Source organism: Panthera tigris, chromosome B3, assembly GCF_018350195.1.
Source record: "Panthera tigris isolate Pti1 chromosome B3, P.tigris_Pti1_mat1.1, whole genome shotgun sequence".
NCBI classification, from domain to species: Eukaryota; Metazoa; Chordata; class Mammalia; order Carnivora; family Felidae; genus Panthera; species Panthera tigris.
Window position 1 is genome coordinate 59909453 of NC_056665.1, and position 17118 is coordinate 59926570.

General features: G+C 36.1%; 1 protein-coding gene across 8 annotated transcripts in view; it reads right to left on the minus strand.

Moving 5' to 3' along the window:
* TMEM62 (transmembrane protein 62) overlaps positions 1-17118 on the minus strand; it is a 45458-nt gene that overhangs the window by 3155 nt on the left and 25185 nt on the right. For all 8 annotated transcript variants that reach the window (XM_042989039.1, XM_042989045.1, XM_007081789.2 and 5 more), the window contains 6 exons: positions 14713-14868; positions 11858-12017; positions 6812-6925; positions 4865-4949; positions 3249-3353; positions 1155-1273 (listed from right to left, as the gene is read on the minus strand). In XM_042989039.1, coding sequence (XP_042844973.1) covers positions 1155-1273; positions 3249-3353; positions 4865-4949; positions 6812-6925; positions 11858-12017; positions 14713-14868 — 739 coding nt within the window. The remainder of the gene's footprint in view (positions 1-1154; positions 1274-3248; positions 3354-4864; positions 4950-6811; positions 6926-11857; positions 12018-14712; positions 14869-17118) is intronic.

Below are 17118 nucleotides of genomic sequence, written 5' to 3' on the forward strand. Positions count from 1 at the left end.
GAAAGACAGATACCATATGTTTTCACTCATATGTGGATCTTGAGAAACTTAACCGAAGACCATGGGGGAGGGAAAGGGGGAAAAAAAGCTACAGACAGGAAGGGAGGCAAACCATAAGAGACTCTTAAATACTGAGAACAAAATGAGGGTTGATGGGGGGTGGGAGAGAGGGGAAAGTGGGTGATGGGCATTGAGGAGGGCACTTGTTGGGATGAGCACTGGGGTTGTATGGAAACCAATTTGACAATAAGTTATATTAAAAAGAATAAATACTTCAACCTAAAAAAATTAAGTAAAATAAAATAAAATAAAAATAAAATAAAATAAAATAAAATAAAATAAAATACTGCTATACCAAGAATGTTGTGGTCTTTGGTCAGTGTTTACTAGGCAGAAGTCTTCCCTCTTTGTCTATAATCCTGCTGATTATGCTTTATTGCCCTGTTATGAGGCTGTTACCTCATTTTTAACAATGTTTTTGGATCTCTTCCCAAACATGAGATCATCATTTGAGATTTTAGTACCTTAGTCCCATTAGGTGAGTAAAATAAATAAATAGGTAAATACTTTTCAAACCTATATACAGAGATTTGCTACAGGTCAGTTTTTTATTTGTGTGTTTGCTTTAAAGGAATTTTAATCCAAATGTAAACCTAACCTATCAATGTTTTCCCAAACAAGTATGCTGCTAAGACATCACTAAAAAGCCTAAGCCTAGTTCTTACCCAGTGCAGCTTCCACAGGATAATTAACCCATTTTGTGTGTGTCTATTTTTCCTTTCTTCCCTCTAAAACATTTTCCTTCTTCATTATCATAATCAATTTTGGTTTACTTACATTTATTCTACTATAAGTCCCATATTTCATTTTTTATCAATGGAAAAACACAGTAAAACAAACTACAAAAACAAAAATCTATTTCACTTTTTATAAACCCTGACTGCAAAATGTATTTTAGATGTTTATTAGAGAGTAGTGGAACAGCAAGCTTAAGAAGCACTCAAAAACAAATAAAACAACAAATATTAAATATTACCCTGCCAGTAAATTAGAAAATATGATCTATAGTGTTTGAGACTGGATTTAATTCAAAACTGTTATGCAATTAGTCCAAAAAGCCAAGATGTTTTAAAATTCCATTTCTGACTTCTTACCTGCAGAATTCCAACTATAAATGTTAGGCTGCCTTGTAGGAAATGTCCATCAACAAAGATCCCAAAGGAAAAGCAGCAACCCAACTTGCCTTCAACGATTTCACCAACAAACCATGGTCCTGAAAGAGGCAATGGACAGGAAAGCAGAAGATTAAATAACTGTGATCATGATTATATACATCACGAGGTACATTTATGGGAATAATAAGTGTGAGAGTAGTCATCTATAAGCATTGTACTAGTGGGGCGCCTGGGTGGCTCAGTCGGTTAAGCATCCGACTTTGGCTCAGGTCATGATCTCACAGTTTGTGAGTATGAGCCCCGTGTTGGGCTCTGTGCTGACAGCTCAGAGACTGGAGCCTGCTTTGGGTTCTGTGTCTCCTCTCTCTGCCCCTCCCCGACTTGTGCTCTGTCTCTCATAAATAAATAAATGTAAAAAAGAAATTTAGAAGCATTGTACCGGCATAGCTTTTTTTCTCTGCTAATCTCTACGTTGTACCCTATGTCCTAGCTAGCCAACCATTTGCTCCTTTGCTCCGTAATTGTCTAATTATAAAATCGTCTGAGTACATGCTGTACCTGAATAGATTCCAGAAACACATTGGAGTACATTCAGAAACTTTAGAAGATTCTGTTGCAATAGTAACCTAATATAATGCATTACCATTTCCTTTAAGAAGCAAAGTGTATGGGAACTAATTTTCTAGGTAACTACTATTTACTCCTTTAAGCAATAAACTTCAACCACTTTGATCTTTCTAAAATGGACTTCTTCTCTTTTTATTAATATTAATGAAGTATTTTGACCTTTACTTGCTGACCCAAGCCATTACTTTGTACATCAACTACACACTCAAGGTTAACATGTACAAAATTTAACTTGCTTTTCATTTAGAATGTCAGAATGACTTTTCTCTCTGCCCTATTATTTACTTCCCCTTCTCAGTGTGTAGGTTTCTGGAACTACTATATTGTCAAGAATGATTAATGGACAGTCAAGACTTCCGTTCTCAAAATGCAAATACCATCATTTGCTGGTAATATTAGGGTTCAGCTTTAAAAAGTCATAGGTAATTTTTTCAGATGTATATTATTTAACCTCCAATGGATACAGAGTCTAAAAAAGTTTTCCCTGCAAGTTTCAACTTTTAAACATGGAGCAAAATTCAGCCCATTTAATGTTTTCTTTTACAGCCAGGAACCAAATCACTTGCTTTACCTTCTGGTGCAAGATAAGTGTCTAAAATAGCTTCAACCTAGCTTAGAACAAGGAAACTGACCTCCAAAGGACCATCTGCCATAGTTTGTTACACAGAATTCTAAAGTGTTATATATTTTTTAATTTAACTACTTTCTGTTCTCTGGTGGGAGTTTACTAGTGAGCAAAGAAAAGTCCTGAGGTCAAATAAAAGCACAAGACTAAGTAACAAGTAGGCTAATCTACTCCTAATTGACTTTTAGTCGCTAAGGAACATCAGTAAAAAGCTTTAAAAAGAGATTCACAGTGTTTTCTGTTTCCCTAAGTGGCTAAGTGACTAAGTATTGGTTATAATAATATAACAGAATAACTCGGATATGCCTGAACTCACTGCTCATCTCAGTTTCTTTCTTTTTTGAGCTGAGTGTTTAAGAGCCACACATTACTAAATATTCATTGAACTATATATAACACATTGTGCTTAGCGCTGGGCATAGAGCACTGAACAAGACAGATTAAGACCTCAATTGATATTCTAATGAGAGAAGAGATGATTAACTCAGAAGATAATCATTATGATTATCATTATGATGATAATAAAGGGAATAAAAAGTGTGATGAAATAAAGGATAAAACTTTAAGGTAGTCAAAGAAGGTTGCTCTCTACACACTAATTCCTTAACGGTCTTCTCAGCATAAGTTAACTCGGTGTCAACTAAATGTTCTTTAAACATGTTAGGAAAGAACTTTATTTCCTAAGACCATGTTCCAGGAAATGATTTATACAGAAACTATGTGCTGTTCATTACATTCTCAAGAGCCTAAATGACTCTATTGTCAAAATTCTCCATATATGGCAGAATTCTCCACAATCTCAAGTTTCCTAATTGACTTACCCAGTGCTGTATATAGGGTTAGCAGCAACACAGAATAGTAGAAGATGTTTAGTTTGCTCAAGACGTGGAGGGAAAATGAGGCCAAATTTATAAATCCTGGAGACCCTAAACAGAATAAATTTGAAAAACCCAGTAAGCACACATACAGTTCATTTTCTAGAAGACTTCCATGGACTATTATACATTCAGCAAATCTTTTGTTATATGATAACTATACAGATGATGCCACTTTAAATTCAGAAGTTGGCGGGAATTCTGATAAGCCAGTTCACTTAGAATTGTAGAACGTAGGAAGTTCAAAGCAATGGTATAGCTGTGAGACACACATGTGCACACACGCACACATATGCATGTGCACATACCTTTTTCCATGATTAAACATGTAGGTTTGAAATATAGTGCTATGCTCAAAATATGACAAGTCTCTGTTTTCTGTGGGATTTAGTATCCAAATGTACACACTTCCAAATGATATATGAAAAGATATCAAAAGTATATCAAAGAAATATCAAAATTTCTCCAGTCTAATATTAAGTATGAATATCTAATACTCCTCTCCCATATGTGACACAGCTCTTAACTCACAGTTATCCTCTTATTCCATTTGAAAGAGATCTCTAAAGCTCTTCAAATTAACTTCTCTTAAAATATAGTGCCAAAAGTGCCAAGTGTTTGGGCTTCACACAGAGAAGGTCCATTCTGTGGCCACAGACTAAAGGACCACAGATCCTCAAGGGAGGAGAAAGTGTATATACATTTGCAGTGGTTACATAAGCAAGGTGACTGACCAACTACAGCATTAATTTTCAGGAAGGACGATAGGGATTCAAAGAAACAAGAGTTCATTATGATCTGGAATGGAGAAAATTGTATGAAAAAGAGGGGTTGAGGTGAGCCCTAAAGGAAGCTAAGATTTAGATAAGTTTATAAAAATGAATTAGAGATAATAGCCTAGGCAAAAGCCCAGAAGCAGAAATGAATATGGTATGTGTAGAGAACAGTGAAAAATTATCCAGGCTAAAATATAGGTAACTGGTTGAAGATATGGCTAATTAGATAGGACCTGACTGTGGAGGATCTTCAATATTTGGCAGAGATGTGTGCTCATTTTGAGCTATATTGTGATATCTCCCCCCGCCCCCGCCCCGATTCTGGTTGAGCTTCATATTATTGCAATGTAGCACCAAAAACCTGAATTTTTTAAAAAAGATCAAGTAGTGTGGAAAACGTGTAAGTTTGAAGACTGCACCTCACAGAGCTCAGGCAAAGACAATTTATGTTGGTATTTATATTGGTGGTGGTGAGCACATTATATGACACTTTAAAATGAAGTCTCCTGGGGCGCCTGGGTGGCTCCATCGGTTAAGTGTCCCACTTCAGCTCAGGTCATGATCTCACGGTCCATGGGTTCAAGCCCTGCGTCGGGCTCTGTGCTGACAGCTCAGAGCCTGGAGCCTGCTTCAGATTCTGTGTCTCCCTCTCTCTCTGACCCTCCCCCATTCATGCTCTGTCTCTCTCTGTCTCAAAAATAAATAAACATTAAAAAAAATTTTTTTTAATAAAAAAAATAAAAAAATAAAATGAAGTCTCCTAAGAATAAAAGGAGCCATGACTACCTTTATGCTCTGGATATCCTTGACACCTAAAAGTAATGAGAATGGTGAGCTGGACCAACACAATCATCACAAAAAGGACCCGGGCCTGCAGAGAAATCAACGTTAATGTGAAACAGATACAGGGGTGCAACTTCATTTAAGGTTTTTAAAATGGCCTCATTAACAAAAGTGGAAATGACATCACTACCAGAAATAACTATATAAGAAAAATATACGACCAAAGAGAATCAAAACAACTGATCCATCAAAAAAGAAAATTATAGATTGCCTCAGCATTACTCTTTCAGAATTTGGATAGTTAGACCCATATTGAAACATGGTAGTTTTATAGTTATGCGAAGTGATCAAATTAAAACAGTCCACCTTCACTGTACCCGAAGTACAATATGTTTTATAAGAATAAAGAAAAACAGTGCACAGTGCACTGCAGGCTGAGTGAACTGAGACTGCAGTTTCTTTAGCTTTCTCCAACAAGACAGCATTCACTTGGAGATTAACTCACAGTGAAGAGACATAATCTAGGTTCTTGTTTCTCAAAGTATGGTGGACCCCAGATCATCATTGGGATCCCCCTGTGCCTGTTGGCAATGCAGAATCTCAGGCACTATCTCAGCCCTACTAAATCAGAACCTGTCTCTTACTCATGTTCCCTGGTGATTCAGAAGTACATCAAAGTTTTGAAAGCTGGATCTAGGTGACTATTAAAGATCCCCAAAGAAAAATAAATGACACACAAAAAACTTGTAAAAATGAGATACAAATGCTAGTCATATTCCTAAAAAGCTTAATCACACAAGTAATAAAAGTAAATTAAAATAATAATAAATTTACATTGTAAGTCTGTGATGATATATAGTAAAGCTATATATATCTAGAAGGTGAAATTAAAAGAGGCTTGAATTTTCTTCTCAACACTGTAGAGTGTGTCTTTTGACGTGTTTTTTGTCAGTACCTGGGACAGGTGAGATCTGAGGGAAAAAGAGGATACATTGCCAAGCTTCTCTGGAAGATAATTTAACAGTGCATATGAAAAACATTTTTTTTTTAATTTTTTAAGACTATTTTAAAAATACCCTTTTATTCATCCAAGAAATATTTATCTGGGGGCCTACTCTGTGTTAGGCATCAGACAGACAAAGACCCCTGCCCTCATGGAGATTATATTTTAATGAGGGAAGATAGATGAAAAATGATGAATTTAATAAATAATTTGTGTAATTATATAAGAAAGTATAAAGAGTAATGTGTCCACTCTTTTATCTAACAATTCACTTCTAGGAATTTATCCCAAAAAACTAATATAGTTTTTAGTTGCAAGCAGCATTTATATAGTAGAGGGAAACATTGGAACCAAATGTCCAACAAGAGGTAAATGGCTAAGTAAAGGTATATTTATGACAAAAAACATCATGTTATAAAATGTAAGTTGATGTCAGAAAATAGTCATAACAAATTCCTTAGTGGAAAAAAAATTAGCAAAAGAGAATAGAAATTACCTTTTTATATTAAAGACTCATATACAAAATTTATATGAGAAAAAAACAGAGTATCATAATGACAAAAACAATGGCTATAATAGGTAGTATGATGAGTAATGTGGGCTGATTTTACTTTATTTCTAAATTTTCCAAGTTTTCTACATTAAGCATATATTATTTATGTAGAAATAAATATTATTTTTAAAAGATCCTTAATCCAATTTTATGCAGTTCCTGTAGTTCCCTTAGTTATCCTGGTTTTATGGTAGTGGTTAGAACCAGGTTCCCAAACAGGCATTAGTTGTCAATGCCTCTGCTTCTTTTAACTCAAATCAACTTTAAAGAATTTTATTCTTCTAGACAAACAACTTAGTTTTATTGATCCATCTTTCTCATTACATGATTATATGACGACTTTGGACCTACCACTAGATTGGACCGAATCTAATCTCAAGTTGAATTTACTTACCACGATGCCATGGTCAGTAAGGAGAATAAATGATGCCAGGGGATCAAATCTGAGATGAATACCCTCTTGAAGAGAAAATATGTGGTGAACACTCTTACTTCTCCCAGCAGAATCCTAGTTATAAGGAAAGCAGAGAAGTGACTCTTAGGCACATTTAAATATGTATAATGTTCCAAGATTAAGTTTCCAGTAACTTTTGTCAGTTATCTCTGACAAAGCTACATTTTTTCATTTATTTTTGCTTCTTCCTATAAGCACTTTAAATATAACTTATTTTAATGCCTGTAATTCTAGATTTAAATTGGGAATATCAGCATGTACTCACAATGTATTTTCTCTTAAAGAAAAATATGTATTTTCCCTCTGCTCACTGAAAAGGCCTAAAAATAGTAACAACCCCAAAGCTATGATCTAGCTGAGTTAGTGCCCAGATTGTAGTCTCAAAAATAAAATTTCTCACTACAAGGAAATAGTTGATTCCAGTTCTTTTTCTTTTATTTTTTAAGTTTATTTATTGTGTGTGTGTGTATGTGACATTGGGAGTGCTGGAGAGTGGCAGAGAGAGAGAGGGAGAGAGAATCCCAAGCAGGCTCCTCCCTGTCAGCATACAGCCAGATGCAGGGCTCGAACTGCCAAACAGTGAGATCATGACCTGAGCCAAAACCAGGAGTGGAATGCTTCACTGAATGAGCCAATCAGGCACCCCTGATTCCAGTCCTCAAACAAGAAATACACAGGAAGAGTTTAGAATATCTTCATGCCAGAGAGTAAGAAAACTAACAAAGACTACTAAGATTTTATCAAAGGACTTAGTGGTCAACCTGGAAAGGCTCCCACTAACCAAAGGTGGAATAATTTGAGCATTAACAAGAATAAATGCAATGGATTGAAACATACCAGATATATATAAATATATATATTTTTAAAAACTTGAATTCATAATGATGCTGAATGTAAAAGATACTTTTGGTTGCCTTTGGAAGATGCTAGAAAAGCAACTCATTACCTTTAAAACTGGTTTAGAAAAGGGAGGGTGGGGGGAAGAATTTAGAATGTAACCCACCTTTCCCGTATGGACTTCTAGATCTTTTCTTTAGGGAACCATTCAAATTAATACTAATTTTACAAGGAGTGACAATTTGAATACCACCATTTTATAACTCTAATGAAATAATGGATCTACATTTCATCTAGACCAAGGCCATCAACAGCTGCTAGAAATCCTTCAGTGAAAAGCTGATTAGGTACTTCATAATGAGTGGAGGGAGAAGCCAGCAGTGTGCTCAAGCTGGCTTGACAGGCTCACAAAAGCCAACTGTTAAATTTTCAGGAAATTTGCAGGCCAGATGACATGTTAGTAGCTTAAAACCAGCTATGGTAAAAATATTTATACTATGGAAATTGGAATAAATCAGAGAAATATTACAAATCAGGGTTCCTCCTTCATACCTGCCCCAGGCTGGTTGTTAGTTATTTATCAACATAACAGTTGCTGGATAAAGTTAACAACACGTGAATAAAATGGCCAATCTTAACAATACTAAAAGAGAGAAACCAGGTCTCATAGGCTTCTGATAAAAGCATAAAACATCAGGGGTGCCTGGATGGCTCTGTTGGTTAAGCATCCAACTTCCACTCAGTTCATGATCTCCCGGCCTGCAAGTTTGAGTCCTGTGTTGGGTTCTGTGCTGACAGCTCAGAGCCTAGAGCCTGCTCTGGATTTTGTGTCTCCCTCTCTCTGCCCCACCCCCACTTGCGAGCGTGCACGTTCTCTCTCTCTCTCAAAAACAAATAACCGTTAAAAAAACTTTTTTAAAAAAGCATAAAACACCAAATGAAGTATTCCTGCCATAAAACAGACTCAAATGTGATCAACCCCTAAATCTAACTACCAGTTATAGAAACTAGAGGGGATGGAAGAACATGCTGAATGATACATGAATGTAAACAGCCAAAATCTAGAATAGAGGAAACTCTACAGGATAGAAGATCCAGTTTCCAAAGCAAAGAAATTGTAAGGAAAAATAAAAAATAACAAGGAGATAAGAGAGGGGAACCTGTAGATGAAAAAAGAACTCGAGACAAATCAGCTAAATTCAGGATTTGAGCCTTGTCTAAATTCTGATTTGAGCCAACCAAATACAATATATATATTCACATATATATGATTAATTGGGAAAACTGAACACAGGCTGGATAGTTTGATATTAAGGAATTACTATAGATTTTTCAGGTGTGTTATGGTATTATGGTTACATTAAAAAATAATTCTTATCTTTTAGGGACACATGCTGTCATGTTACAGATAGAATACTATCATGGTGTAGGGAGGAGTAAAGTAGGTGGGGTATAGATGAAATAAGATTGGTCATGAGTTGATAACTGTTGAAGTCAGCTAATGGATACATGGGAATTCATTATAGTATTATCTCTTGCATATATTTAAAAATTTTCCCATCATAAAAAAGTTTTAAAAATAGCAAAAAGAACTTGCACTCATGTTTATCAAACTTTTATTGCTCAAAATGTTCTTACTTTAAGTTACAAGTTGTTTTAAAGCCCAAGTTTTCTTTAATTTACAGATTTCTGGAGTCTATTCTTTCAGTTGGCAAAGTAGGCACAATAATCTAAACTTCTGATTCTCAAACTTTAGTGCACATTGGAATCACCTGGATGGACTGTTGAAACAGATTGTTGGGTCCCATGTCCAGAATTTGATTCAGAGGTTTGGTATGGGACATGAGAGTTTTTTCTTTTCTTTTTTTTTTTTTTTTAATTTTTCACATTTACTTATTTTTGAGAGAGAGAGACAGACAGACAGACAGAGTGCAAGCAGGGGAGGGGCAGAGAGAGAGGGAGACACAGAATCAGAAGCAGGCTTCAGGCTCTGAGTTGTCAGCACAGAGCATGACGCAGGCTGAACCCACAAACCGTGAGATCATGACCTGAGCTGAAGTCAGACGCTTAACCAACTGAGCCACCCAGGCGCCCAGGGAGTTTACATTTCTAACAAGTTCCTAGGTGGTGCTGATGCTACTAATTCAGGAACCACACTAAGAAGTGATCTAAAGGTCTAATAGCTACTAGGCTAATCTTTTAACTAATCTATAACAGATCAGTGGTTTCCTGGAAATGAGGGTAGAAGGAAGACAGCTGCAAAAGAACACAAGAAAACTTCTGAGGGTGATATATTGTATTGATTGTAGTAATGGTCAAGGAAGTCACCAAATTATACTCTTTAAATATATAGAGTTTTTTTGTATATGAATTATACCTCAATAATATAAGAAATATTAAAGATATAAAATGTATATTTAATTTCATATTTTTACTAAGGATTTAACTAAGCAGCCAGAGATGTTTCAGGGAACATGAGCTATGTTTTTTTCCCTCAAAAAACTATAGAAGCTGGGGTTCTGAAGCAATCCAAGGATTAGGGGATTCTTCACTCCTACAGTGAGGTCTTCTATGGCCACTCCTACTTCTCTTGCCTAATTGTAAAGACAGGGAATAATTTATTCTAGGTACCTCAGGTTTTTTCTTGTACCTCAGGTTTTCTTTAAATGATCCAACTTCTAGTAGGAAGGACATTAAGAGTTCATCCCAGGAGCACCTAGATGGCTCAGTCAGTTAAGCATTTGACTCTTGATTTCAGCTCAGGTCATGATATCACAATTCGTGAGATGGAGCCCTGTGCCCAGCTACATGCTGACAGTGCTGAACCTGCTTGGGGTTTTCTCTCTCTGCCCTTCCCCTGCTCTCTCTCTCTCTCTCAAAATAAATTTTTCAAAAACTTAAAAAAAAAAAAAAAAAAGACTTCATCCCAGCCATCAGTCCCTTCCACATTCTCCCTATGAGTTTCTTCTTCCTCCTAAGCACAACACTTCAAAGATGGGTGGCATTGCAAAATGCCTTTTCTTGTTTTACTCCTCTATGAATTGGGGATAAAACTACCCACCATATAGGGTTGCTATATGGATTAAGTAAAAAACTCCAAGTGTCCAGCATCTCCTTAAAAGAGCTCAGTAAATAGCTCCTCCCTATTCAAAATCCTTCTCTGCGACACACACAAAAGATAATGAAAAGGGAAGCCTGGGTAGCTCAGTCAGTTAAGCATCTGATTTCGGCTCAGGTCAATGATCTCACAGTTTGTGAATTTGAGACCTGCATCGGGCTCTGTGCTGACAGCTCAGAGCCTAGAGCCTGCTTCAGATTCTGTGTCTCCCTCTCTCTGTGCCGCTCCACTCTCAAAAATAAGTAAACGTTAAAAAATTTTTTAAAAAAGATAATGAAAATAATTACATGTGTTTCCTGAAGGATTACATGGTAATCTTCAAACTAAGACTTAACATTAGAGATGAAATAGTTAAAAACTGTCATCAAATCATGAAATTGTAGGATTTTTTTTTCAGAAACTAATTCCTAAGCACAGTCTATCCCCTCAAGAATTTCACAGTGTTGATGAAAGTGATCTTTTTTTGGTAACTGTGACCACTTCCTACTCTGGCAGGTGCTGGTGAATTAAATGCCTCCTAGCTGAATTGGAATAGACATAGGCAGACTGTTACTACATATACTATCAGTGTATACTCCCCAAATAAACAAAAAAATTCTCTGATGCCTTGAAAATCCTCTCTCCTAGAGCTTTCAAAACAGTGACAAATTTTCCTGTACTTGGAGACAGCAAGCAAATGCATGGATACATAAATCCGTGTTTTCCGACTTACTCTATTATCTTCGGGTATGTTGGGGAATTTGCTCCCATTACCAAAAGACTGTGGCCAAAGTTGAAAAGAATGGTTTCCTGTGGTTCAGAAATGAGGAGACTATGGCCAGGAGTTGCACATTGATGAGTCCATTTTTTTGTCTAACAGAATTATTCCTGAGTGCCCATTTTCAGAATACACTAAATCTAGTGTATTCAAATTTTTAATTAACTTAGTTCCATCTCTATCAATTGACTGGGGGAAAAAAAAACCCCACATCAGAGTTTAGTGTGGTTGCAGCCAAATCATTTATATAGTAAGTTGAAAATTACTAACTTACCTGGACAATTACTTCTATGTTATGTGTCCCATTACTGTAGTTTCTTGGGTTCCACTTCAGTATGAAAATAGGACCAGACAAATGAATAGCTTGCCCTAAATGGATTCCATCAATCTTAACTGTGACAGAAGTAATGGAGGATAAGGAAAAGGCCAAGACTCTAAAATGAGAAAATACATAAGCATGTGGTTTTAGAGACTTATCACTATACTTAGAATGGAGAATAACCCTATTATAACCTGAAATTATATAAATGTAGGCAGAACCATCACACTGTATAACCATTCGTATGACTGCTAGTCCCAAGATCTAGTGGCTTTCTGAATCATGGCTCTTGGAGTTGTATAACTAAGCAAACCTGAGTTGGTGAGAAGCTAGAAACTATTCTTGTATTTTTTAGAAAGGAAAATCAATTTTGACAAATAAATCTGCAGTAGATCCCAAGTTCTTTCTGAATAAACTGCTTGAAGTCCTGGTTTTTCATATAGGAAAAGAATATTGGTTAGACATCTCAATTTGTTAATCTAATGTTAATCCTACATCCACTCATTTAATTCCCAGTATTATCTTCCCAAAAGAAACAATGTCATAAACAGAGCTAAGGCTACCAGGCCCTTTCAGAGAATATGATGTCTAAATCAGATGTCCAACTCCTATCCAAAAAACCTGACTGAGAGGTATAGATTTCACTTCACTACTGACCAAAAATCAATCAATGATACCATTTTTTCCAGATTAATTAGTACATCTTTTAAAAGTACAATATCCAAAAATGATAAGAGTGCTGTGAAACTGGAACTCATATTGCCTGGTAACATTATAAATTAGTATCTGTTTTAAAAAGTAATTGGGTACCTTATGCACTGCTGGTGGGAATGTAAAATGGTACAGCCGCTATGGAAAACTGTATGGTGGTTCCTCAAAAAATTAAACATATAATTACCATGAGATCCAGCAATTCCATGTCTAGATATATTCCCAAAAGAAATGAAAGCAGGGATTTGACAGAGTATAGCCCTGTTCATAGTAGCATTATTCACAACAGCCAAAAGGTGAAAGCATAAGTGTCTATCAACAGATGAATAAACAAAATGTGATATATACACACAATGGAATATTAGCCTTAAAAAGCAAAAAAAATTCTGACACACTCTACGAGAGGAAGGAACCCTTAGGGCATTATGTTAAAGAAGCCAGTCACAAAAGGACAAATACTGTATGAGTCCCCTTAAATGAGGTTCCTAGAGTTGTCAAATTCATAGAGACAGACAGTAGAACGGTGACTTCCGCGAGCTGGGGAAAGGGGGAAATCAGGAGTTATTGCTAGATGGGTACAGAGTTTCAGTTTTGGAAGATAAAAGTTCTGATGATGAATGGTGGCGATAGTTGTACAATATCAATGTACTTAATACCATTGAACTGTATACCTAAAAACCAGTAAAATGGTAAATTTTATGTTACATATATTTTGCTGCATTTTTTTAAAAAGAATAATGATTTTAGTTGCCAAAAAAAAAAAAAAAAGTAATTGAATAGTGTTTATCAATAGTCTTAAGGGAATTCATATTTTCACCTAGAATTCCACTTCTAGAACTTTAGCTAAAGAAATTATTCAAATGAGTGTTGCCTGGGTGCCTCAGGTAAGTGTCTGAATCTTGATTTCGGTTCAGGTCATGATCTCATGGTTCATGAGTTCAAGCCCTGTGTCGGGGTCTGTGTTGACAGCATGGAGCCTGTTTGGGATTCTCTCTCTCCCTCTCTCTCTCTGCCCCTCCCCTGCTTCCACGCCTTCTTGCGCGCGCGCGCGCGCTCTCTCTCTCTCTCTCAAAAATAAACAAATAGGGGCGCCTGGGTGGCTCAGTCGGTTGAGCGACCGACTTCGGCTCAGGTCATGATCTCACAGTTTGTGAGTTCGAGCCCTGCGTCAGGCTCTGTGCTGCCAGCTCAGAGCCTGGGGCCTGCTTCTGATTCCGTGTCTCCCTCTCTCTCTGACCCTCCCCCACTCATGCTCTGTCTCTCTCTGCCTCAGAAATAAATAAACATTAAAAAAAATAATAATAATTAAAAAAAATAAACAAATAAACATTAAAAAAAAGAAATTATTCAAATGAAGAAAAGAACCTACACACATCAGATGCTCATTCCCAAATTAGAAAAAAACATAAAGGTTCACCAATAAGAGAGGAAAATGGTTAAATTGTGGTACATTCTCTCTCTTGAAAGAAAAAAAGTAGGAATTAGAACAGACTGTGCCCTACTATTACAATGATGGAAAAACATGCCTCGAAGAGCATGCCTGAGAAGAACTCAGAAATGTTAATAACAGCTCTATTTGGAGGGAAGGGGAGGGAAATATGATTACAGCAATGTAAAACGCGAAAATGAAATACACAAAAATTATAGTGGTAGGATTGTGGGTTTCTGGATTTTTTAAAAACTTTCAGCAGCTTAGGGGCATCTGGGTGGCTAGGTTGGTTACAGGTCCAACTCTTGATTTTGGCTCAGGTCATGATCTCATGGTTTGTGGGTTCAAGCCCCGCATCGGGCTCTGTCCTGACAGCATGGAGCCTGCCTGGGGTTCTGTCTCCCTCTCTCTTTCTGTCCCTTTCCCACTTGCTTTCTATCTCTCAAAATAAATAAAAGTAAACTTAAAATTTTTTTTTCAGCAGCTTCAAAAATTATATATATTTTAACTGAATGGGAATTAAACAGTAAACATTTCCTTTATATAATGTTTACATTGTTGAGAAAAATAAAGTGGGGCATCTCAGAGCTTTTACATAGGATTATAGTTGCACTCACTTATTCTCCATTAATATCAAACTGAAAGTAAATTCTGAAAAATTGCTACATACCTGATGTGTGTTGAATGAAGGAGTCTTTCTAGGGGTTCATGTGTAGCACAACTATATAGGAGTGACTTAGGATTAGTGATAAGAACCACAGGCCAGTCGCCAAAGATCAAATCTGCAAAGCTAAAGAGGTCATGATCAAAGGCAAAGATCCGGTACCTAGAGACCAGAAGACAAAAAGTAATTTAGTCACTTCATATTATAAGAGGGCATGACGGTTATACACAAAACAAATGTAAAAATATAAAACTATACTTTGAGATCATGAATTTGAATGCAAAGTAAATTAACACTGTGTTTCTGTCCTTCTTCCCTTGCTCTGACCACTTTATACTTCATATTAGTCACAAATGGGATCTGAGTGAAGAAATGAATTTAACTGTGCCTTAGAACAATGCCTCGTACATAGCATGCACTCTTTCATTTTTAAATAAATGCTTGTTAAATTAATTCATTTAATTTCTATACTTGAAGACTGTTTTGAACCTAAGACATCATCATAAGCTAATACTTGATACTCTTCATCTCTTCAAAAATGCTAATATTAACACAAACACAACTAGAAACGCTTCAATCTTCTTTTAAACCTTTATTTCTATAATTTCAAGGAAATTTAACCGAAGTTGTTTTGGTTTTCTGAATGCATGGTGAAAGGTATAAATATTCATTAAAGAATAGCCAAAATTTTATATTTTGTACTTTTAAAACTGAGAAGAGAAATGATTAACTATGGCAGAAACAATAGTGCTCACCAAATACTCCACGTGCTCCCCTGCATTTCCCAGTCTCCCTGGTATTAGGTTGGGACCATGTGACTAGTTCTGGTCAATGGGCTGTGAACAGAAGTGACATGTATCACACTTCTGGTCCAAAGTACTTTAAGAGTGGGTCTGAATTCTCCATGCTCTCTTCCCTGCACTGGAACTGAGATATTGAGATAGTGGCATTATAAGACAGATGAAGTCTGAATCCTTGAGTCACCCCACGGAAGAGAAATGCCTTGACTCATACCAGATTTACATAAATGAAAAAATAACATCTGTTGTTATGTAAAGCCACTGATATTGTCTAGATTTATTTGTATCCATAACAAAGCTTAGCCTAATATTACTAACATACTTTTAAAAACTCTTCTATTGTACTAATACAACTTAAATGTTTATAAGGCAGGTATAGGTTAGGTCCTTTAGTAAAACTCCAGATAAAACCCCAGGGTTGGAACACAGGAGAGCAGGTGGGAAGAGAAAGAGAGGAAATGGTTTCATAATATCACTTAACTTGTAACTGTAGCATTTATAAGAAATAAATAAGCTGATCAAGGGTGAGGAAAGCTATCTGGTAAGAGGCAATCCCAGCCCAGCCTACAACCTCACAGTCATGAATAGACAGACCTTAACTCACAGTAATTACAGTTGCCAAATAATTACAGGCTTCAAGCATAGCTCTTAGTTTCTAGTGGAGCCAAGTGAAATGAATAAGTACCTTCCAAGATGTAAAGCTATCTTTTTATTAATGGAAGTAGTTAAAAATAGAAAAATAACATATTCAGCTCAACAAATATTTATTTAGTGCCTAATATCTTCAGAGAACTGAGTCTGAATAAATTAAACAGCAACTGATAATAATTAAACAATGAGATGATATTCGTCTATATTTAAACTATTGTACTTATTCTCAAAATATATAGTCAGTTCTTTTCTATATACATTTAACGATACTATATGCTTTTGATAAACAAGTTATGTTTTCTCAAAGAAAGACTTTTATCTTTATAAAACCAACTATCATGTATCTGAAGAACTTATATCACTAACATCTTATAGTAATAACTAGAAAAGGTAGATATAAAATTCAGGAGGAAAAGTGTTACATTTTCAGTTCTAGTGTTTCTCAAAGTGTGGTCCAAAGAGCTCCTGGTGGGCTTTAAAAAAATTCAGTTTCTTGCAGTTCTAGACCAACACAAATTCTCTACAGATAGGGCCTCAAAATTTTAATTTTTAATAAGCTTCTCCATAATCCTTGAGCACACAAGAGTTTGAGAACTATTTCCTAATGGATGCATCTTAAAAACCCAATGTAACTTAGTGATGGCAAGCATAACTGTTACAACAAGGTTTTTGCATATCAACATACATAATATATATATTACTTTAAAAATTTAGAGCTATCAGGGTGTCAGGGTAGCTCAGTGGGTTGGGCATCTGGCTCTTGGTTTTGGCTCGGGGCATGGTCTCAAGGTTCGTGGGTTGCTGAGAGCACAAAGCTTGCTTGGGATTCTGACTCACTCTCTCTCTCTCTCTCTCTCTCTCTCTCTCTCTCTCTCTCCCCCTCCCCCATGCATGTGCACTCTCTCCCTCTCCAAATAAATAAATAAGCATTAAAAAAACAAAACAAAAACAAAACTTAGAA